The sequence below is a fragment of the Zootoca vivipara genome, chromosome 6 (assembly GCF_965207765.1).
Source record: "Zootoca vivipara chromosome 6, rZooViv2.hap1.1, whole genome shotgun sequence".
NCBI lineage: Eukaryota > Metazoa > Chordata > Lepidosauria > Squamata > Lacertidae > Zootoca > Zootoca vivipara.
The window spans coordinates 21,006,553-21,031,366 of record NC_142589.1 but is presented as its reverse complement, the minus strand read 5'-3'; the positions used below and the strand labels follow the sequence as shown (position 1 = coordinate 21,031,366).

Genomic DNA, 24,814 nt, shown 5'->3' with positions numbered 1-24,814 from the left:
ACTGGAATAATTCAGGGGAAAATCAGTTTCCTGGTTCCTACAACTTGTAGCCAACAGAGCTGTAGCCAACAGTGTGCAAGTTCCACTGGAAGGACGGTGTTTCTCTGAAAAAGCCGGATTCTTCCAAGCGTATTGACACCTCCTCGAGACATTTGCAGGAGATAAAACAAAAGCCCACGCTCTTCCCTGCCATCTCTTCCCCACTTGCGTTTCCATAGAAATCAATGTCTCTGTTTATGTCTGTTTTCGTCCAGGTTTGCTTTGTGAGCAGCTGTTGCATGGTTTCGCATGGCGGAGGGCTCAGAGAAGAACGTGCACCCCCCCCCTAAAGGACAGTGCAAACAAATTTCAAAAGAGTGCTTAGAATATTGGCCACCATGGACAGTGCCCATGGCCATATAGGTACCTGGAAGTTACCTTCCCTGCTATCTTCCTTCCTTGGATATTTTTAAGCAGAGGTTGGGTGGCCACCTGTGATGTATGATCTAGTTGAGATTCCTGCATTGCAGGGCGTTGGATTAGATGAACCTTGAGGGTCCCTTCCAATGCTGCGATTTTATGATCCCATGAAATCACCTCTCTTTCCCAGGCTGCAACACCTTCTTTTTCTACTGCTGTTAGGCATGGAAAAAGTATTACGCTGGGCACGATGGAAAGTTCTCCCACATGCTGATTTTTTGCATATGCATGGGTACATGATCACATTACAATTTGCAACTGTGGAGGGAAGGCGAATGCACCTTTTCAATGGCAGCTGCAGATTCTGTACCACTGATCCCGTGCCGCATGCTATGAATGTACTGAGAATGAGAAAAACAATAAAAAGATATAAAGGGGGGGGGGAATAGGCCTGCAAAAATGATGGGGGAAGGAGACTTTTCAAACCTAAATGCTAGAAGAGGGTTGGGGTATTTAAGTGTGTGGACGTGCTTGTGGCATGCTTATGCATGTTTATGAGCAAACGTTTTCTATATTTACCCTTTATTTTTCATGAATATACAGTACAGTGGCAGTTACCCTGTGATGTACCTTGGATTTTAGTTCTGCTAAACTAGAGTAGTGTTTGGCTGGTTTGAAACTGAACTGACTTCTGAAACTTCAATATGAATCTTTTTTTTTCACCAGGGAAAAATGTCATTCTACAATGAGCTTGTTTTGTTTTTGTTTTGTTTGTTTTAAAAAAAGACTAAACCTTCCTTGTCTTTTCTTTTTAAAAAGAAAAAAATGGCATACTGTGGTAACGTTACCAGTGTTTGTGTGCATATCGATAAAAACACTGCAACAAAGCAATCTGGGTGGAATCAAATGCATTATTTTCTTGTGATTCTTTAGGCGCTGCCTTTTACCGATGCACATGTGTGTGGTTTTGCACTGGCAAAGCACCGCAAGAAAATAAAAGAAATTGCAATCTTGGCAAGATTGCAGGTATGATTTTATTAGGAGGTGTTTTTGTGGTTTTCCACATGTGTGTGTCAGGAAAGCAGTTGTTACACACTTCAAAAAAATAAATATAAAATCCAGGTATACTGGAAGAGCATCAACTCAATGCTAAATATCTCCTTTAACAGAAAACCAGAAGCTTACCTTCTGGGAATTACAGATCTGGATATCCCGCAACAACATGGCTGCAGCAAGAGTTCTCATCGCTGCAAAATGGAAGAGCGATGAAATCCCCTCTATTATTGAATGGACTCAAGAATTGACAGAATATGCAGAGTTAGATAGTCTATCAGAAAAAAGATAAAGAATAAACCGAAACAGGAATTTGTCTCAAAATGGGAGGTCTTTAAAGTATATTTGAAAAATAACTACAGCAGATTAAACTCTGTCGCAGCATTCGAATAGTTTCAGTAGTAGCTTTAAGCTAGACATGATAAATTAAGAAATAGTTATATTATGATAAAAGCGTGTATTGGCAATAAGTAATATACAATTGAAGTAAAGAATAGACGGGAGGTGTGGCCTATAGTCTAAAGACCAATTTTTGCTTTATTGTTTTGTAAAAAAATATTGTGCTCAGGGGACACGGGTAACGCTGTGGGTTAAACCACAGAGCCTAGGGCTTGCCGATCAGAAGGCCGGCGGTTCGAATCCCCGCAATGGGGTGAGCTCCCATTGCTCGGTCCCAGCTCCTGCCAACCTAGCAGTTCGAAAGCATGTCAAAGTGATAGTAGATAAATAGGTACTGCTCTGGCAGGAAGGTAAACGGTGTTTCTGTGTGCTGCTCTGGTTCGCCAGAAGCGGCTTTGTCATGCTGGCCACATGACCTGGAAGCTATACGCTGGCTCCCTCAGCCAATAATGAGGGATGAGCGCCGCAACCTTTCCCTTTAGCTATTGTGCTCATTGGTTCTGCGGGGGAAAAGCAAGGGCCTCAGCCAATTGCAGTCATCAGCAGTCGTTAACAGCCATCTACAGGTTTACCACTCCCATCAGCCCATCACCCATTCCCACCCACCCCCCACCCTCTGTATATACATATATACATAAGGGTCTGACTTCTGTTTCAAGTGTAATTGAAGAAGTGTGCATGCACACAAAAGCTCATACCAAAATAAAAACTTAGTTGGTCTTTAAGGTGCTACTGAAGAAATTTTTTTATTGGGGTCCGTTATGACAAAAAAATGAGACTCTCCCTTTGCAAAAGCCAGAAAAGGGAAAGAAAGAATACCATCTCCTTCTGCCGTTCAGCCCAAAGCACCACACCTTACAGATAGCACAATTTATTAGGTGCAAGTTAATAAGGCTGGCTTTGAATTTTATGATTGCTTTTATTGCATCTGGGTTATATACAGTCCTCGGTAAACTATATGGTTTTTGAACTTCTGCATTGTGCTGGAGGCAAGAGCAAATAACGTTTCATTCTCCTGGGGCCTCAGCTACTATGGTTGAGGATTTTAATTATTAAAGGTCCTGGATCAAATATGTGGTGCAGAGCTGTGCAGCACCGCAAAAGAAGCAGGAATCCCTTCTGCGTAGCCTTAGGATTTTTTTTTAAAGTCAATAGTAATAAAAAAAAGAAGGAGAAGGAGGGTGTATATCACATACATTTCCAGAATACTTTTATAATACCCCCAGATATTCACAAACATTCAAAGGCCAGAGATGCTCCTCATTCCACCCATTCTGTCCCTTTATTTGTATGTGAATTCATTTCCATCCTTCGCAGCAGTTGCAGTCCCAGCAGCCATAGAAGGCCCAACACCCGTTTCAGCCCTCTTACACTCTAGTACTACAGTTGTAGCTGGTGTATTCCATTTAATCCACCTTCACCCCATCCTAAAAGACAACGAAATAGCCTTAACTATTTGTCTATGCCTCGGAGCACTAACAACACTTTTCATAGCCTATGTGCTCTAACACAAAATGATATTAAAAAAAATATTGCTTTCTCAACTTCCAGCCAATTAGGCCTAATAATAGTAACTATCGGCCTAAACCAACCTCAACTCGCTTTTCTTCATATCTCAACCCATGCCTTTTTTAAAGCTATACTATTCCTAGGCTCAGGGGTGATTATTCATAACCTAAACAACGAACAAGACATTCGAAAAATAAGGGGTATACAAAAAAATATTACCAACCACAGCTACATGCTTGACTATCGGAAGCCTCGCCCTTACAGGAACCCCATTTTTATCAGGTTTCTACTCAAAAGACACTATTATTGAAACTATAAATAATTCCTACCTAAACGCCTGAGCCCTTATACTTACCCTTTTTGCAACAATATTGACTGCCACCTATACTATACGAATAACCTTCTAGACACTTTCAAATATACCACAAACAACAACCTTCAGAATAAGTGAAACTTCCCCCTCCCTTGCTAACCCTCTTATCCAGGCATACCCAAACTTCGTCCCTCCAGATGTTTTGGACTACAATTCCCATCATGCCTGACCACTGGTCCTCTTAGCTAGGGATCATGGGAGTTGTAGGCCAAAACATCTGGAGGGCCGCGGTTTGGGGGTGCCTACTCTTATCCTTTATTGACCTCCCAACCCCATTAAATATTTCTGCCCAAGGAATCAAATTTGGTTAGACACAAGACATATAGATGTAAAGCATTATGGATTAATGTATTTCTTTGCAGACATAAGCTAAGGGATGCAAGGTCGCATGCCATTCATCCCAATTCAGGGTCTAAGGAAGCAAAGTTAAGTCCAGCAGAGGACATGGTCCGGCAGGTCAAGCTAATACAAAGGAGAGGGAAGGTCCAGATATGGTCAAACGAACAGAGGTCAAGGTCCGCAAACCCAACCATTCAAGGGAGGCAGTACCTTGGACAGCTCCAAGTAGCACCCAGGGCATGGGTAGGCCCAGGGGACAGATCCAGCCCAATCACCTTCTCAATCCGGCCCACGGAAGGTATGGGAATCAGCATGTTTTTACATGAGTAGAATGTGTCCTTTTATTTAAAATGCATCTCTGGGTTATTTGTGGGGCATAGGCATTCGTTCATTGTTTTCCCCAAAATATAGTCCGCCCCCCCCCCACGGTCTGAGGCACAGTGGACCAGCCCCCTGCTGAAAAAGTTTGCTGACCCCAGGTATATGTTTTACTGCTCAGTCTTTTCTTCTGCTGAAGATAGCCCACTGCCCCGCAAGGCAGTGGAAGTTTAGGACAAGAGTTGTCCTTCTCCTAGATAAGCTGCCTTCCCCATCAGCCCCTCACTTCCTTCTACAGCATGTGCAGAAACCACCTTCTTGACTATTACACCCTGTTGATCTTGTCTGTTCAATCTGTCGGAGCTTGTCTTCACATGCAGAGGCAGCCCCTAGTTCACTGGGGATTTGAGATCAAAAGTGAACAAACTACCCCAGAAGGAACAGACGTACTACTCGTCCCCTAACACCCCATGTGCCCATAAACCAAGAGACATGCTAAAAAGAAAAAGGGGGAATGAATCCAAAAGTGGAATATGAAGCAAAGTGTTGCAGTGCACTTCAGTGCTGCAGTTTGACTGCACCCCCAATGGCACACTCCATTGTCTCTTGAGACAGATGGATGACGACAACAACAACAACAACAACAACAACAACAACATGCCTCTTGGACATGGCTGTAATCTCCAGTTTCAGTTGTTCTCCTGTGGTAACACAACACTGCTTGTTACAACATTTTCTTTTGACACCAGGCAGGCTTACAGCATGCAGCAGCAGACGGCGTACAGATGGTGTCCTTGATGGTATCAGTTTGGAGAGGATGCAGGCTGCCTTTATCATAAGGGGGCCCTTATTTTACATCTTTCGATGTTTTGCTGTGCTTCGTTAATGGCATATACTGAAGTTCTGCAAGATTACATGCAAACACACATGATGAATGAAAGATTCAATGAAATAAAAGTAGAATTGTAGAGCTGGAAAGGACCCAAAGGGTAATCTAATGCAGGAATCACAGCTAAAGAATCCCTGGCAGATGGCCATCTAACCTCTGTTGCAAAAATATCCATGCCACCTTCTGAAATAGTCCATTCCACTGTTATACAGCTCTGCGGTAATCTCCAGGGTGTCTTCCAACAGACCCAAGAAAAAGCTTGTTCACACATTAAACTGAACATAGATACAAGTGTTTGTGCGAAAGAGTGTACATTTGTTGGCTTGTACACCCCAGTGACTCAGAGAGTGTACACTTGTAGAACATTACATGTGAGTCCATGGCTTGTAACCAATGCTAGCCCTACTCAGAGCAGACTCGCTGAAGTTAATGGACAGGACTAACTGGTTTATTAATTTCAGTAGGTCTACTCTGAGTAAATTCTTTTTAGGTACGCCACCATCTTAACACACTTGGTTTATGTTATGATCCAGCACAATGGCAAATTGCATTTCTCTCCCATTCCTGCTTGGAAGCTGGTTCCCATATACTATAACTTAATTATTTCTGATGGGACCTATATAGGACCATATATAGGACCATAATTTCATTTGGTTTTGGAGTACAATTTGGAAGTGCCTTGCAGGAAGGAGTGCTTGATGGATTTATTTGTTAATGGAAATCACTTCTGCTGCCAAATAATACCACCAGGTTGGCTACCCATGTTTGGAACAGAAGCTTGTTGCATCACTTTTGCATTGCCTGCAGCTAATTTTGCCATGATTTGGAGTATGGCGGTGGTGGGCAGCTCTCATATTTAAACTGCATGCAAAATTGAGATTCCTGCATTGCAGGGGGTTGAACTAGATGACCCTTGGTGTCCCTTCCAACTCTATAACTCTATGATTCTATCCCCATTTCACCCTGTTGTACAGTATCAGGCTCTCAGCTTATCTTTTGCTCCCTCTGCCCTTCCAGATTAATCAAACTGAGTGACAATTGGAGAATCTGGCAGGCATCTGCATTGTTTTACCTTGTTCACAGGAATGACTCCACATTAATCAAACCAATGGCTTTCCCACTCGCTGCAGTGATTGATACAGATACAAGGGCAAACAAAGGATTAGGGATGAAGCCTTCAGCCACTGCATGATCAAACTGTTATTTTTTAAAAATAAATATAAATAAATAAATGTCCTCCTGCAGCTCTGAAACTCTGACAACGCTTGAGGATTTCTCAGCAGCAACGCTTCACATATGTAAGTATTGATAATGAGCCATTGGTGTGGCTAGCCAAGGTTGGCTCACAGAGGTGCCCTCTAGCATAGGGATGGGGGAGGAATTCATCGCAGAAATGTTGGAGGGTTTGTGAAGGGAACACTCCACAAGGGAGGATGTTCAAAAAAGGGTGAGAGGCTGCCAACTCTGAAGGCAAGGGGTGATGTAACTGGGCTCCTGAGCCCCACAGGGGTGCCGCAGAAAGAATGTAGTTGGTCAAGGGAGCCGTGGGCTCAAAGAGGTTGGAAATCTCTGCAATAAGGAGTAAACCGTGCAAGGAAGCAACCAAAAAGGCAGCGAGTAGTTCAGGGATGCCCCACGGTACACACTCAGATGTCCCACAATTATGCATGCACATTCATCCAGGAAAAAAAACAGAGAGAAAAAGGAGAGAGAGGAAAGGTATAATCCTTCAAGTTGAAGCAGCACGAGACACGTTTTCAACTTCGCTGTTAAATCCTTCTTGGGGGACCTTGGACTTCTATTTGATGCCATATCAAGGCACAGCTCTCCAGCGACATTCAACAGGATTTTGATATCAAAGGCAGCCCCATCACAGCAAAAACCCAGCTTTGCCACAAACATCCGCCTCAACAAATTACATTACGGTGGTATTAGAGGGCAGCACTTAAGCAAGTGATGCTTATAAAGTTTTATATTGCCAACAGAAATGATCTGTTGGCGCATCAATGCAATCCTGTGATAACAGATCTCACATCCTAATAGCTATTCCCCACCCCCACCCCATTTAATACACCACGTGGCACCATTATAAAAGGAGCATGAAGCTTTTGCCCTAGATATCAAGGCGATGCCACATCATCAAAATTGGAAAGCATCTTTTATGCTAGTGCCGAAAGTATACTGGGGACTGCACATAAATAAAAAAAATGCATAGCTTCCTGCCCTTAGCTGCAGTCAGAAAAAAATGAGATCAAATGGGAGACTTGGAAGCAAAGCATTCAGTATATCAGCAGTAATAGGCTTTTCTGACAGGTTTTGCAACTTGGGGTTTCTATGGCACTAACCAGTCTTAAGGATGGACAAAGCCATCCATATCCATTCCATGTCAGTTTCCCGCATGCTCAACCGCTAGTTTGCTAAACTGTAGATTTATGTTTTGCGCATGTAAATGCATGTAAATTATATGCAAAAAAACCCCATTGAAACCGCGTTCCAAAACGTGAAGTGTGCAGTCAGGTTAATGGCGGAGTTTTATGTCCAGGGCAAGGAACCGTGTCAGTTTGCTTTAGATTGTGTGGGAAAGCACATGGCTCTGATCTCTTGCAAAGGAAATGATTTTTAGCTTACAAAACATGTGGCCTTTCCCTACACTAGGAGAAGTGGGAAGCTTCAGCAGAAACTTATAAGGGGGTATTTTAAAGGTCTAACAGCCTGCATTTCTACACTTTCCTTTGCTTCAGGTTTTGTGTTTTTTAAATCCCCGATAGGGTTTTCTCACCAAATAGTAAAGGGACCCCTGACCATTAGGTCCAGTCTAGGAACGACTCTGGGGTTGTGGCGCTCATCTCGCTTTACTGGCCGAGGGAGCTGGCGTACAGCTTTCTGGGTCATGTGGCCAGCATGACAAAGCCGCTTCTGGCAAACCAGAGCAGCACACGGAAACGCCGTTTACCTTCCCGCTGTAGCGGTACCTATTTATCTACTTGCACTTTGACGTGCTTTCAAACTGCTAGGTGGGCAGGAGCTGGGACCGAGCAACGGGAGCTCACCCCGTCGCGGGGATTCGAACCGCTGATATCTCCTTTTATTCTTTAATCAAATTACGAAAACCAACACAATCAAGGTGGAAAATGCTGGTCTGTTTTCAGAGGTGTCAGATTGGGCTGCTCCTGTACATGATCAACTATATGTGGAATGTTTGTTTGTTTGTTTGTTTGTGTGTGTGTGTGTGTGTGTGTGTTTTGGCAGTGAGGGCATCAAAATATGTTGTGCTGGTCCTGGATTTTGTGACACTATAGAAACATGCCTGGAAAAGAAGCTTGAACTAAACTATGAAGCTTGAACTTAAAAAAAAATCAGGCAACAGAAACCTTGACTAAACATTCTTAATTCTGTTTCAAAGCAAGCCAGCTTGCTGCTCACCCAGTACACTGAAGTAGCTGGGTAGTTTTTCCTCTAAACATATGTAATTCTTGCTTTAGGTGCCCCATAAATCACCCTCTTTATCCCGCCAGGCATTCCACCAACGGCAATTATCGCCACACTAGTCTAACCAGCCCAATCTCTGTAGAGCATATTTCTCCATTTTCTGCAGCCTTCCCATCACAAAAAAATGAAGGGGTGGGGGGAAGCAGAATTTGCATTTCCATTCATTGTTTGTTGTTATGACAACACAACATGGATTTGTTGCGGGCTGTAGGTCTTCCAGTTTGGGACTTCTCTAAGCAATATTCTTTTTTAGTCAGGGGAAAAAAGTAAAGGCATGCCTTCATTCTGAGCATGACTGTAAAATAAAATAATAATTAAAAATGCATTATTTCTTATCTGTCACATTGGCAGATATATTTTTGCACTCACTTATTGCTCATGTAAAACACTGAATGGAAAAAGGGTGTTGGTGGGGAACCAACACCCAGAGAGAGAGAGAGAGAGAGAGAGAGAGAGAGAGAGAGAGAGAGAGAGAGAGAGCATATGATGCTGGGGACACAATCTACTCCATTCTCTGGAGAGGACCAGCCTTCAAAATCATCCTCGTGCTTCTGCAATCACATGCTGCTTGTGTATTGGTCTCTGAAGAGGGTCCAGAAGTTTCAGTTGGTTCAAAAAGCAAGAGCATTAATTTGAACAGGGCTGGGGGAACCTCAGGCCTGGGGGACAAATGCAGTCCCCCAAGGACTTCTGCTAGGCCACGCCCCATTCCTTGTCACACCTGTTCCCGAAGCCACACCCCTCAAATAGACAAGACTGAAGTGTTAAGGAGAGAAGAGGAAATCAAGCAACCCTAGACACTAATTGTTCATGGCGTTACATAATGCAATGCACAAATACACACAACAGTGGTCAGTGGTGGACTTCCTTCAGTGGTGGAACCCTACAGCCCTTAGGCAGCACTTGCTGGGGTTGTGAGGAAGCAAAACTGGGAAAGAGAGTACAGCCATACCCTGGGTTCAAATGATTTCAGGGGGACCAAGTATGTTTCAACATTTAACGGGAGCAAATCATGGGGTTGTCATTAATGAAGAATTCTGCAAGCATTGGTCTCCTTGGATGGGATAACTGCTTTGTGAATTGCTATCTAACATGAGGAGATACTTCTAAATATGCTATCTGGGCTAGAAGCTTATAGTTTAAACCCATCAATATTATATTGGCATCTGTGAAATAGAGGAACATTGCTTGCAATAAAAGCCAGCTGTCAGTGATTCTGGCTGACTAGCACCTGATATGTTACCGGCACCCGTCTGTCCCAATTTTAAGAGCAGCCTCCCCACCCCACCCCACAAAAAAAGAACTTGAAATCGCCATGCTCCATTGGAGGAAGTAACATCAGGTTCAAACTGGTTCACATTAGCGGAACAGAGGATTGTAGAAACTCATTCCAAGAATATGGGTGTCATTCCTGATGTTCAAGTCTATTTTAACGCCATAGTTGCAGTTTTTCCTCTAAATGACACAAGAGCAAGTTATGGGAGACTGAAGTGTTGGAAACTAATTAAAGCCAGTGGAATGCAGACATCAGTAATGATTCGTCTGTATTAAAACAAAACACATTCTCATGAATCCACAGCCATCTGTCTTTATTTTTCACTCACTGGGAAGCCACATACTTTGGCAATTTTGGACATCAATTCAGTTTTCTTGGACTGGAGATGTTTGCTCTGTGCCGAGGAAATTGCACCCAGCATAAATCATGGACAATAATGAAATTTGCATATATGTGCATCTTGGTGCACGGGTATGTCATGATACATGCTGTTTCATGGACTTTTCCTTTAGCTCAGGGAAGGAGAAACCTCTAGTGCTCCAAAATTCTATCTCCCATCGTCTCTGATCATTAATCATGCTGGCTGGGGCTGGTGAGGGTTGGGCACTGGCAGTATTTTCAGGGCTCCTCATTGGCTGCCTACCCCTGCTCTATAAGGTCAACATCAACTGTGTTATATAAATTAAAAATTTAATGTCACAGTTGCTGATGCAGGGCCTGTGGGCACCAGCTTACTCACCAGTAGCTCTTGTTTATTTGATATATATTTTATGTTCCTATTTGGTAATTTATGTTGGGAAGCATCCTGTGGTTTTTGGATGAAGAGTGGTATACAAATTTTTACAGCAGCAGCAGCAGTAGCAATAGCAGTGACAATAACCCATTACCAATACCACTGGATTCAAAGCTATAATAATAATAATAATAATAATAATAATAATAATAATAATAATAATATCTGGCTGGGTTTTCCCAGCCACTCTGGGCAGCTTCCAACAGAAAAATAAAATAAAATAATTGATTAAACATTAAAAGCATCCCTAAACAGGGCTGCCTTCAGATGTCTTCTAGAAATCTGGTAGCTGTTTTTCTCTTTGACATCTGAGGGGAGGGCGTTCCACAGGGCGGGCGCCACTACCGAGAAGGCCCTCTGCCTGGTTCCCTGCAACTTGGCTTCTCGCAACAAGGGAACTGCCAGAAGGCCCTCGGTACTGGAACTCAGTGTCCGGACAGAACGATGGGGGGGAGCCAATGTAGATCTTTCAAGACTGGTGAGAGCTCTCAATGAGCATAGGCTAGGGGTCAGAAAACTTTTCAGCAGGGGGCCGGTCCACTGTCCCTCAGACCTTGTGAGGGGCCGGACTATATTTAATAAATAAATAAATAATGAACGAATTCCTATGCCCCACAAATAACCCAGAGATGCATTTTAAATAAAAGCACACATTCTACTCATGTAAAAACACGCTGATTCCCAGACCACCCGCAGGCCAGATTTAGAACGCAATTGGGCTGGGTCCGGCCCCAGGGCCTTAGTTTGCCTAACTAGTTTGCCATAGAGTAGACCAACTCCTTTCTCCTCCCTCTCCCCACCCTGCCACACCCCCATGATTTGAATGCAGGAAGATCATGGTTATTTATAGTTCTCTTATTACTGCAATCTCTAAATTGCACTTTGCCAGTTTTGATCCTGGGGCCAGAGCAGTTGTATAACGCAGATCGAAGAAGAAGAAGAAGAAGAAGAAGAAGAAGAAGAAGAAGAAGAAGAAGAAGAAGAAGAAGAAGAAGAAGGTTAGATGCACTAAAACCCAACCCAACATGAACTGAGCCCAGAAACTCGCCACAAGCAAGTGGAAACAAAACAAGGTAAGCGCAATGTCCTCATTTGACCACCCAAGAGAAGGACTGGAGGAAATGGAAAGAGACACACCTCCAAAACCCAAAAGTCCGCCTACTTGGACAGGTTAATCAGCCACTCGCAGCAACTTTCTACTGGGGGGGGGGCAATATATCCATTTCGAAATGCCATTCTAATAGGTGCTATTACAGGAGTCTTATGAAAAGGTGCCCAACAGCTTGAAACCTTACATTTGAAGCTGCAAGGTTAATAAACACTAGCAAGTTACTGTAACTTGCAAATTATATGCCCTAATTTTCACAGTTGGCAACTGGGATTTAATTAAGGTCACTGGAACAAATCGCAGCACTTGAACAGTGATTGCCTTGTTTAATTTCTCAGCAGAGTTTGCCACATTGTTCGGGTTTTTTGTTTTTGTTTTAAAAAAGAAAACCCTCCCGTAATTTTTTCAAATGGAACGACTTAGGAAAGATCATGGAATGTTTTCCTTAAAAAAAAGAAGCAGCGCAATTTGGAAGCAAAAAAGAGGCGAAGCCTTACAATATCTGGCTATTTTAGGGTAACTGTGGAGAACTCATTGCCCTTCATATGCCGTAGGACTATAACTCCCATCATCACTAGCCAACCAGCATGGCCAGTAGTCAGGCATGGTGAGAGTAACATGAAAACAAGGGAGCGAGCGACCAATGACATCAGAAACCGTTCTCCAACGTGTGCCTGAACTCTTTCACAAGACTTTCATGATTTCTGTACAAATGGGGGAGGGGAGAGGTTGCTCTGAGCATGACAATGGAAATTGAGAAGCTACATTGCACCATCTTGGCTGAAAGTGCCTGGTCACTGATGCCTGAAGGAGAGCTAAAATGCAGAGGAAAGAGGCTGTGAAGCTGGTGAGAAGAAATCCATGGGTGGAAATAATGCAACTGTGATCAGAATGCAAACATGGCCCTACTTATACTTGGAGTCTGCACGGCTCTTGATGGTATCAGCAGACACTTGCTGCAGTCACCAGTTCTTTGGTGATCCGGGTTTTAATTTACACATTGCTTGGCATTCTGGAATGGATTCTTTTGGTTTTACAATAGGAGAGACAAAAGAAAGCACTTCTTCACATAGTGCACAGTCAAACTATGCTATCAGCGGCGATTAGCTTCTGGGTACCAGTTTCTAGAAACCACAGTGCTCTGGTGGGTATCTCACAGGCATCTGTGTGGCCACTGTGAGATCAGGGTGCTGGACTAGATGGGCCGTTGACTTGACCCATCAGGGATCACCTTATGTTCAGCTTGTGGGCTTCCCATTGGCATCCTGCTGATCACTAGATACACCTTTGGTCTGACGCAGCAGCTCTCCTTATTTCCATATGCTCTCTCCCCCCACTTTTCTTTCCTCCTGTGCTCTCCTGCGCTTCCGTGGCAACTGCTCCATCAACTAAATAGGAGGAATGTCAGCCTCAGACTTCTCTGGCGCAAAGGTAGCCAACATGATGCCCTCCAAGGAAAACAAGGAGACATGAAAATATTGTGCAGTGTGTAAGCAATGGAGGCAGGTGTTAATGATGTCACCCCATCATCCCTGCCAATTGGCTGTGCTGGATCCAACTGGCAATATTTGGACAGCTCCCTGCCCCGTGCAAAAGAAGGGGAAACTACCATTTCCATGTGACATATGAGAAGAGGAGGTCTATAGGGGGGAAGAGGGGAATGTACCAGCAGGTGGGAAGGAAAGATGGGGTCCCTGCCCAAGCTCCAGTTAAAATCTAAGCCTGAGAAGAACCCACATCACTTGCATTAAAGAGTGGATCTACAAGCCAACAGATCCTTAAAACGGGAATTCGTGTGTTTGGACACCATCTCTGTTTCAGCCCATGCCTAAACTTTTTGTTCTCTCTTCAAAGGCATAGCATCAATCAGAGGGCTAATGAGTTTGCCCCCAAAATAGGGCTATGGCCCATTTGCACAGATGGGGGCCTGCTCCCCAAAGCAGGATTGATTTTAATTTTATTTTTTTAACGGCAAGGAAGCCAAGATCTGGATCTGATAGAAAGAACAACGGAGAGCGAAGTAATTGACAAGGGCAACTTTAATGTAAGTCACTGTCGTTTCACATAAATGTCAGAACCTTTTAAAGCAGCGACCTTATGCCCAACTCCCTTGTTCTTGTGCACAGAGGTCCGCAGTGATGTGTGAGGCTGCAAAGTGGTTTATGTCTAACAAGACAGGGACAATAAAAGCAAAGATTCACCAGGACAGAATAAACTCACTCTCTCTCTCTCTCTCTCTCTCTCTCTCTCTCTCTCTCTCTCATAACATGAAAGTAGTGGCTGTTCTCCATTCTCATCACCAAGCAGGGGCCTCCCCACATTGTTAAAATGATGCATAGTATCTATTAAATCAAGGGTTGCCAACTTTATAAGCCGGTGCACACATTTGGAACTTGGAGAAAGTCACAAAGTGGTTGTTGTGTTGGCATAGGCCGGGGGTGGGCAGAGTGCTCACAACGTCTCTGGAGAGATATCACCAGAACCTGGTAAGCCACATTAGCTCCTCCTTGTTTTTCTGGTGGCAGGGAGCAGGCAGGACACCCATGGTAGTGGCAGAGAAGCAAGGAGAAGCAGTGGAAGCTTCCAGCAAGGAATATTCCCATGAGATCTTGTGAGGACTCCAAGAGATCTCATAGGGCTCTTGCGAGGTCTTGCTGAAAGCTGCCTCCAAAGCCACTTCTCCTTGCTTCTCTGCTGTCATTGGCAGGCAGGGCCCCCAAGGTGGCACCCCACCCTCTTGGATTCTGCCTCCTGAGGTGGCTACTTCAGTCTGCCTCATGGGAGAGCCAGCTCTGGGCCTTCTGTATTTGGCGAGTCCTTTTCAGGGGAGTGATACATCCTCTGTGATATTAGTCACAGAACTTGCTAACTGGTTGAGTTCCCTTCAATCATATTATATCCATTTAGCCAAAGAAGAGTAACGGACAGATCCTTGTCCGAGAAATTGCTAGGCTGAATGTTCCTGAGCCTGCTTCCAAATTTCCTTGGCTGGAACACTGTTTGCATTGCCAGCAGAAGAGGTGGCGACTCACAGGCAGTTTGTGGCGGCAGCTCAGGCTACGCAATTCCAGGTTGGCGGCTCTGCCAAATCCCGACAGCTGTAGGCATGCCTAGCCAGTATCCGGCAAAGTCTGATTTGGGTATGTGATGAAAAACCCGGGCCAGCTGCATGGATTACATCAGGAGCCTTTCCTGCAAAGGGAAATGAAGCATCTCTGCTCGGCGCAACTGCAATGCTGTTTATATAGAAATTAAACGAAAACGAGGTTCATTCAACATCCCTCACCATAGGAATAGCTAGAGCAGGATTAGTCAATGTTCTGCCCTGCAGGTGCTGCCATACCAGTTGCTGGAAACCACAGGAGGGGAGAGGGCTCTTGTGCTCGGGTCATCTGGCTGGCCACTGTAAGAACAGGATGCTGGTTTAGATGGGCCATTGGCCTGATCCAGCAGGCTCTTCTTATGTTCTTACAGATTGCAACTCCCTCCCCCCATGCTGGCTGTGGATGATGGGAGGTGGAGTCCAGTCACCTTTGGAGGGCATCAGGTTGGGGAAGGATTGTGAGCTGACCAGAAGTCTCTCTCCAGACTTTTTGGCAGAAGTCAATTCGCATCCTACCTGGAATTGTTGGAGGGTGAAACTGCAGCCTTGGCATGCCAAACAAATTCTCTGCCTATGGGCTCTTTGCCCAGTGCTGACTGGATGTTTTGGACTACAACTCCCATCACCCCTAATTATTGACCTGATTCTTGGATTCTTGTGACTAGGAATGGATGGGGATCAGTCTATGTCAGGTTCACATTTATAAGTCCAACTTCCTGGTCACGCTGCATTTTTATTTTATTTTATTTTTAAAAAAGTCTTCATGAAGTATGGATTTTTGAATGTATTGTAAAATAGCATCCATGTGTGCAATTTATGCTAAAATATGCATTTTGGCACTGAAAACCACTGCAGATTCAGAGAAGTGCTGTAGGTGAATTTAGTTCAGGAAATGTGAATCGGGTCAGTGTGCCTAATAATTCATTTTTTAATATATTTTCAGTTGTGTTTGTAAAATATATATTGCTTTGTTGTTTACTTTGGAAGGAATGGTGGAAAACAACAAGAACAAGAACAACTTATTTGACTCAGTTTTACTATGCAAGTTTTACTACCGGTACTATCCTGATACAACAGCAATCCTAGAGCAAGACTCATCACGATGAGAAGGGGATCCCATGGATCTCCAGTTGAGTTGGGAGGTTCCAGGCCCAGCTGGGCTATTCTGGTTTAACTCCCCATCTTCTCTTAAGCCAATGTAGTTTCCTAGACCTGGGACCCAGCCAGTTGAGCTGAGCCAAGGTTACCATATGTTAAACCACTGTAAGCCCTAGAAAAGGGGCATTTGGGGTGAATGGGGCGGGACTAGAGAGGGAGGACTTTGGCGGACCCTAAGCCTGTTCAGCTCAGTCGCATGGCCTGGCAAACTATCACATGACCTGGTAAATGAAGCCAGCTAAAAGGATTGGTTAGGCTGGCTCAGCCAGCAGAACTGACTGCTCCAGAATGGAGTTTAGATATGGGGTACGGTAGTTTGCCCTGGTTTAACACCAGCTTCCAGCATATAGGATAAGGAAGGAAGGAAGGAGCAGTAATGTGCCCTCCCACTATTTTTTAAAAAAATAACAATAGAGTAGCCAGGTCCCCACTTAGTACCTACTAAGGCTAAGCATGATATATCACCTTTAAAAAAAATCAGAGAAAAATGTTTCTACATAGTCCGCTATCACTCTTGCTACATGGAAGTAAGTTTGTGGCTCCCTGTTGAAAGAGATAAGAGCAACAATGTGTTATCTCTCTATAGCTCCCTGCTCTTATCTCTGGATTTTTATGGAGACATCTCTTCAAGCAAACCACATTTGGAGAGAATCAAGCAATGCTTTCCGGAGCTTTTAATTTCCGGCAAGCTTCTTTCCGGGTGGAGCAGAATTCGTAAAGAGCAGTGAGGGCAACTAACAGCTTGTTCCCAGGCAGATTTAAAGTGTGCCTCACTAGGGATGGGGGATCCACCCCCCCTTTGGCACAGAATACTTTTATTGCTAAAGGAATAGAAAGGCAATCCTCAAAATGCACTTTTCCTAATGCTTTTCAAAAATGTTCCCATTAGGACAAATTGCATGGGGGAAGAATTGCCCCAAATGCTGATTAATTTTCATGAGGACCTTAAAATTTTAATCACAAACTGATGTGGAAATACGGATATGACTGGAAAAATGAGGAAGAGAGAGAAATCAAAATTGACAGTTTAACTTATTTAGCCCATCAATGTCACTGGCTGTACGTTTGCCTGATGCGAAATACAGTGGCTCGGGAGTAGGTTTGGCTCAGCAATCTGACAGATTACTGTATTCAGTCTAGACTTGCAGTCTAAAACCACAGTGAGTCACAGAGACATCCTATTTGTGGGGAGGACAGGGTATTCTAAACCAATGGGCACACCACTCCCCCTGCCCCACTGACAGAAGAATATTTTGCGATGAGTATTTATTTGCTACAGCTGTCCATGGAGGCATAGGTCAATTCTGTGTCCAGGGCGGCTGTCCACCAGCTCCATCTGATACACCAGCTGATACCCTACCTGTTTGTGCACTGTCTTGCTAGAATGGTACACGCTCTGGTTATCTCCCGCTTGGACTACTGCAATGCGCTCTACGTGCGACTACCTTTGAAGGTGACTAAGAAATGACAACTCATGCCAAATGTGGCAGCTAGACTGTTGACTGAGAGCAGCCACTGGGACCATATAACACCAGTCCTAAAAGATCCGAGCACAATTGAAAGTGTTGGTGCTAACCTTCGAAGCCCTAAATGGCCTCGGCCATGTATACCTGAAGGAGCGTCTCCATCCCTGCCCTTCAGCCCAGATACTGATATCCAGCACAGAGGGCCTTCTGGCAATTCCCCCACTGAGAAAAGTGGTTACAGGGAAGCAGGCAGAGGGCCTTCTTGGCAGTGGCACCCGCCCTGTGGAATGCCCTCCCATCAGATGTCAAGGAAATAAAAAGTTATACAACTTTTAGAAGACATCTGAAGGCAGCCTTGTATCAGGACGTTTTCAATGTTTGATGTTTAATTAAGTTTTTATATGTGTTGGAAGCCGCCCAGAGTGGTTGGGGAAATGCAGCCAGATGGGTGGGGTATGATGATGATGATGATGATGATGATGATGATGATTGTAGCCCAGCTTTTCATTAAAGAGATGCAAAGACTTCCCTGGGTTGCAGCAAATGTCAGTCTTACTCACAGTAGACACACAAAAAGGAATGGACATGGCTAACTCAGCTCTGCTAATTTCACGGTGTCATATTTCAGTCTGACTTAGTTAAGATACAACTGCATATAATCAAGACACTGGTACCCTTATCAAACAGAATCCTATCACTGAGCAACACTTAGCATATAGAAAGCAGCCTTAGACCATTGTTCCATCTAGCTCAGTACATCGACTGGCAGCGGAGCTCCAGGATTGCAGGCAAGGTTCTCTTCTTGGAGATGTTGAGGATTGAACTCAGGGACTTCCCTAAAGCACCTAGGAAGGTGGCCTACACATGCTCATGCCTGGGCTTCTCTGGGTGGAGGTTGACATAGGCATACATGTATTTGGAAAGCTGTCTTGGTCCATCTAGCTCAGCATTGCACATACTGATTGGATGTGATCCCTCCAGGGTGTTGCATCTACGTAGGGGTTGTTCCCAGTTACACCTGGAGATGCCTGGGATTGAACCTGGTACTTTCTGCATGCAAAACTGGGGCTTGGTCACTGAGCTGTGAATGCTATTTATGAGCTGAGCAAGATGACACTATCCATAGAAATAAAGAACTGTAGCGTTGGAAGGGATCCAAAGGGTCTTCCAGCTAACTGATCCATCTAGCTCAGGATTGCCATTACTCAATGGAAGGGACTCTTCCATCCAGGTTGAATCCTGGATCTGCAGCATGCCAAGCATGTACTGTACCACCGAGCTGCAACCTCTGCATGCCCAGTGCCAGGGGTCAGGCCAGGAACACGGCCCCAAATTCTCAGTAATCTTGTGATGTAATGAATGGGGCTAGAATGGGACACCAGGGAAGTGAGAGGGCCCTTGCTCAGAATTAGCCATATGAAAACACATGCCATTAATAGTTCTGCAGTTCTTTTGAATGCAGGAATCTTTAGACGGGTGTTTCTGTGTGCGTTCCCTTCCATTGCCAAAAAGGGAAGCAACCACACGATTGCATGACTTGATCACTTTTAACTTTAATTGCCACCTCTGAACAAGTTGGGTCATCTCACCGGCTGCTCCTGCCCACCCCGATTCCAACCCTGCCTCCCACCCCGAGTCATTCCAGGGCATGAAAGGCGTCCTTGTCATCTCTGCAGAACAAACACACAGCAAAAGGTCACACAACATTTCGTTCCTTTTGACAACAACTCGTTTGATCACCCAGAAGCTGGGTGCGGGGAGAGACAGCAAGAGAGAGAGAGAGAGAGAGAAGAATGGTTGCCTTTATACATTTCTCTGTGTTAGTCCATGGAGGGAATGATATCTGGAGACTGGGGCGGAGTGGGTTTGGGTGGCAAGGCCATCTCACAGGCTCTTTAACAGTCGCTGTAGAAACAAGAACTATGCTGGAGTAGCTAGCAAGGCTGCCAAGCAGAGGAAGAGTTTGAATAGGTTAAAAAGCCTCGCTTTACAAAACAGCCACTGTCTCCATGGCTAAGAGGAGGTCCGCTTGGCTACTGCAGAATGTGAACACTCATTACTGCAACTCAGAAAAGATAGCGCATCAACAGCACTCAGCTATATTTCCACTTGTTTCTTGCCCACACAGCTGGCGTATGTGTTACTATTTTCAATCTCACCCGCCCTGCAGTGGTAAACAGCTGAAGATGAGCTTTTGACTGGAAAGTAAACAGAACAGCGAATGTTGGAGCCAGGCAGAGGTGGGGTTGCGGGAGGTTGCCTTATATACCAGATCAAATCAATGATTTGTACCCAACAGTGGTCCTATGCACTTGGTCCATCAAAAAGGCCTAGGGTAGCTGTGGTCATTAATTTCAATGGGTTCCCTTTGAGTAATAATAATAATAATAATAATTTATTATTTATACCCTGCCCATCTGGCCGGGTTCCCCCAGCCACTCTGGGCGGCTTCCAACAAAACAGAAATTCTAAAATACAGAAATCCATCAAACATTAAAATACAGAAATCCATCAAACATTAAAAGCTTCCCTAAACAGGGCTGCCTTGAGATGCCTTCTAAAGGTCTGGTAATTGTTGTTCTCTTTGACCTCTAGTGGGAGGGCATTCCACAGGGTGGGTGCCACTACCGAGAAGGCCCTCTGCCTGGTTCCCTGTAACTTGGCTTCTCGTAGTGAGGGAACCACCAGAAGGCCCTCGGAGCTGGACCTCAGTGTCCGGGCAGAACGATGGGGGTGGAGACGCTCCTTCAGGTATACCGGACCGAGGCCGTTTAGGGCTTTAAAGGTCAACACCAACACTTTGAATTGTGCTCGGAAACGTACTGGGAGCCAATGTAGGTCTTTCAGGACCGGTGTTATGTGGCCTCCCTATTAAGAATAACAGTGGCCTCCCTATACTCTACAGGACACTGTAGAGGACATTGGTGGGTTCTTTATCTGATTTTAGATAGCAGAGCCCTTCCTTGTAAAATTGGGACTTCGGTGAGGTCAACGGTAAAAATATATCTGTCCAAATGTGGCTGATGTTTGGCATCTAGTGCACCAGCAACCACCAGCCCGGCACTTTGAGCTTTCCAGAAATAAATTTAGAATTTCAGAAATTATTTAAAATTATATAGGAAGAACACCAACTCTATTGACTGAATTAGAATAATGAATTGAAAAAATTAGGAGTGTTATTCATAAAACGAAGTCCATGAAGAACTAGACCAGATGGTTTTCTTATAGAATGGTATAAGATATATTTAGATTTTTTTGGCCCCTAACTGCCTAAGCATATTATTTAAGGGAAAGGGGGAAAGGGGGGGGGGGGAAATAGGCCTGCCAATGTCAACCTATGGTGCCTCTATTTCTCTTATATCCAGGCCTGGCAACTATGTAAACTAGAGAGCAATATATTTAATTTACGTCCATGTTAAAACGCTAACAGCCATTTCGACTAGTAGATTTCAGACACTGGTTATCAACTGTAGTCCATTTTAAATCAAGTGGATTTTATGCAGCATAGACAGGGAGTGGATCATCTAAGACTGGTATCCAATTCCATGGCCCTAAATAATATAGAATTGCTCCAGCTGCACTTAAATCTTAGGATGCCGAAAGCATTTGATGAAGTATATTGGAAATTTCTGTTGTTACTTTGGACAAGTTTCAATTTCTTCAAGAATTTATAAAGTTCATAAGACTTTTATGCCTCTTCCTCTAAATAACAAAAAAGGAGAAATGGGATTCTTTTGGATGTGTTTGGTTTGGATGTATTTGGTACACTAGAAGGCAGCCCTCTGCCTCTATTGATCTTTGATTTATTTTTGGAACTCCTGGAAAGGTTCCTGAATCTTGGGGGAATTAATGGTTTTGTTCATGTGCAAGTAAGATTTAAAATAGCCTCATAGGCTGATGATTTATTATTATTTATTAGAAGATTGAAACATCTATACCAGTATTAATAATAAAAAATGTAGTATTTCAGTGCATACAGTTAAATTTGTCAAAATCTGAAATAGTACTAGCGGCCAATTGGCGATTTTGTTGGTGCCCAGAGGTCTCTACAGATTTAACACATTTCTCTCTGAACATAATGTACTTGCTGATATTTGGTGGTGGTTTTAATTTCCCAGACATCTGCTTATATCATAAGGTGTGTTCATTAGCATAGAAAAATGATTGGCAAATTTATCTTCTTATGAATACCCCCAGCATGGGCAATTTTAGAGATGGGTTGTTAGTCACAACTCTCTTTGGATGGCTAGTGAGAATTCAATGACAAGAAAGGATTTAAACCATCCGTTTTAGCAGTTATTGCGATACGGTGCCTATTGGCTTGTCAGTTGCAATTTGATCCATAGGCGATGAAAACACAAGATAATTAGAAACAGTTAAAAATAAATACATACATGATTTAAAGCAAGACACTTAGACAGCATCTTAAAAAGCAGAGACATCACCTTGCCGACAAAGGTCCGTATAGTTAAAGCTATGGTTTTCCCAGTAGTGATGTATGGAAGTGAGAGCATTACTATAAAGAAAGCTGAATTGAATTGATGCTTTTGAATTATGGTGCCGGAGGAGACTCTTGAGAGTCCCATGGACTGCAAGAAGATCAAACCTATCAATTCTGAAGGAAATCAGCCCTGAGTGCTCACTGGAAGGACAGATCCTGAAGCTGAGGCTCCAATACTTTGGCCACCTCATGAGAAGAGAAGACTCCCTGGAAAAGACCCTGATGTTGGGAAAGATTGAGGGCATAAGGAGAAGGGGATGATAGAGGATGAGATGGTTGGACAGTGTTCTCGAAGCTACGAACATGAGTTTGACCAAACTGCGGGAGGCAGTGGGAGACAGGAGTGCCTGGCGTGCTCTGGTCCATGGGGTCACGAAGAGTCGGACACGACTAAACGACTAAACAACAAAAGAAAGTAGAGATTCACCAAAGTCCCTAAACACCGAAGGGCTTTTACCCTGGCTCAATGTCATGCCATCCCCTCGGCCGTTATTGAAGGCCGATACAGGAAGATTGACTACCCAGAGGGACAATGCCCGTGACTCAGGACACATAGAAATGGTAGGTCATGTCCGTCTCCAGTGCCTGTATTACAGAGACATTTGTACTAGCCTGATTTCCCCACTACTTCAAAAGTACCCAGGGTGCACAGGACAATTTTACACCTCCCTGCTGCTCTCAGATACTGATCCTGCCGCAATGTATAGTGTTGCTAGGTTCTGCACAGCAGCGCTTGAGTTCATAGGAGGATGACCTGTGTGCCACATATCAGTTTTAATGAACATACCAGAGTGCTCTGTAAATGATAGTTAAAACCTTTATATATCAAGCTTTTGTACTCTTCCATACCCACCCAATGTTCCTGACCCTTCTCTTGGATTATTTTAGCTTCTTTTAAATTCTTATAGACTTTTATATTCACCTAGTGTTTTAATACCTTTTAGCTGAGGCTCCAATACTTTGGCCACCTCATGAGAAGAGAAGACTCCCTGGAAAAGACCCTGATGTTGGGGAAGGTGGAGGGCACTAGGAGAAGGGGACAACAGAGGATGAGATGGTTGGACAGTGTTCTCGAAGCTATGAACATGAGTCTGACCAAACTGCAGGAGGTAGTGGAAGACAGGAGTGCCTGGCGTGCTCTGGTCCATGGGGTCACGAGGAGTCGGACACAACTAAACAACAACAACAAGCTTTCTAAAGTGCTTTTTAGATTTTAAATGCTGGTCTATGACCGTAATAAAGATTTGTTGAGGAGAGACTCATGGTAAACACCAATTTATCAGGTTATTATGAAAGCCCACAGAACAGAAATGTCGTATCTCAACAGGAATGCTATTCCACAGAACAGGGGCAGCCACGCGAAAAACTCTGCTCTGAGTTGCTATGGAGTGGGCTTCTGAGATCTCTGGAACTTACAGGAGAAACTCTCCTGCAAACTGCAGTGAACTACAGGGTGTTGATCTGCTGGGTGATATGGAGGTTTCTCAAATGTCTGCTTCCTGAATTGTGATTGAATCCCACCCGCAAAAAAATGACAGTCTTGGAAGCATCCCCAATATTTCTGATAGCCCCTGGGATTCCCTCTTAGGAACCATAAAATTGCAGGCCCCAGTGCTCAAACACTTCCTTTGTGCGTTCCACCATCACTTTCGACACTTCCCATTAAAAGGTAACCCATTCCCTACATCTGTGATTCATGCAAGGCCCCAACACGTTGAGAGATAGCCCCAAATGTCACAGGAAAAAGGAAAACATCAGAGAGACATGTAAGGCCAACAACTGACTTTTGGATGCAGGATGAAAAGGAAAAAGCTATGGTTCTTCACTTGAAGCCTTTTGGGGGGGGAGGGGTTAAATAATATAATAACACGAATAGAAATCATTAAGAGTGCAGCTGTTAATTATGTGATCATTTTGCAAAAAAATGGAATGCAATAGAAATAAATAAGAATATGAAACACAGTAATATTAGATCATAAAGATCCATCAAGAACGGTGCGCGGGAAGCCTCTTATCAAAATTGTATTAATTTGGAACTAATTCGTGTAATTGGGTTTATATTGGAAAATCAATACAAATAATTTGCAGAACAACACATTGCTTTCGTACCTGCGCATCCATTAAGAGGTGTCTCATGAGTGCCATGGAGTTCTTCAGTGTGTCTTTCTCGTTGGGCAGGAAAGTATTGTCATCTTCACTGAGCGCTTTGGCCTTGTTCATGATGAAGTCTGAGATCTGATCGTTCAAGGTGTGTAGCGACTGCACAGCTAAGGATAAAGGACAAGAGGGGAGCTCTTGAGACGAGGGGTGGCTGATCAGGGATAATGCAGTTGAAAAGTAACTGAAGTATCTGAGGTTGAAAAGCACTGCCCTGAATAATACTGTTAGATGGTGAAATGGTCTAACTCGGTACAAGGCAGCTATCTATTTAAACCATCCCTTTATTCAGAATGATGAGACTGGAAAATATTACTTTATTGATGGGTTGGGAGGTGGACCAACTGTTTAATTATCTGTTCCAGGGCCTCATCTGGAGTTGATGTCAAGCTGACAGGCTGGTAGTGGCCCAGGTTTTCTCCCTTTTTAGAAGAAGGGGATGGCAATTGCCCACCTCCAATCGATAGGGTCCTCATCTGTTCCC

At 44.0% G+C, this 24,814-nt stretch overlaps 1 protein-coding gene across 1 annotated transcript in view; it reads right to left on the bottom strand.

Annotated features, from left to right (window-relative positions):
• KAZN (kazrin, periplakin interacting protein) overlaps positions 1-24,434 on the bottom strand; it is a 250,222-nt gene extending 225,788 nt beyond the window's left edge. The window contains exon 1 of the mRNA XM_035120457.3: positions 24,283-24,434. Within this exon, the coding sequence (XP_034976348.1) occupies positions 24,283-24,393 (111 nt within the window). The 5' untranslated portion in view covers positions 24,394-24,434. The remainder of the gene's footprint in view (positions 1-24,282) is intronic.
• Positions 24,435-24,814: the final 380 nt, after the last annotated feature.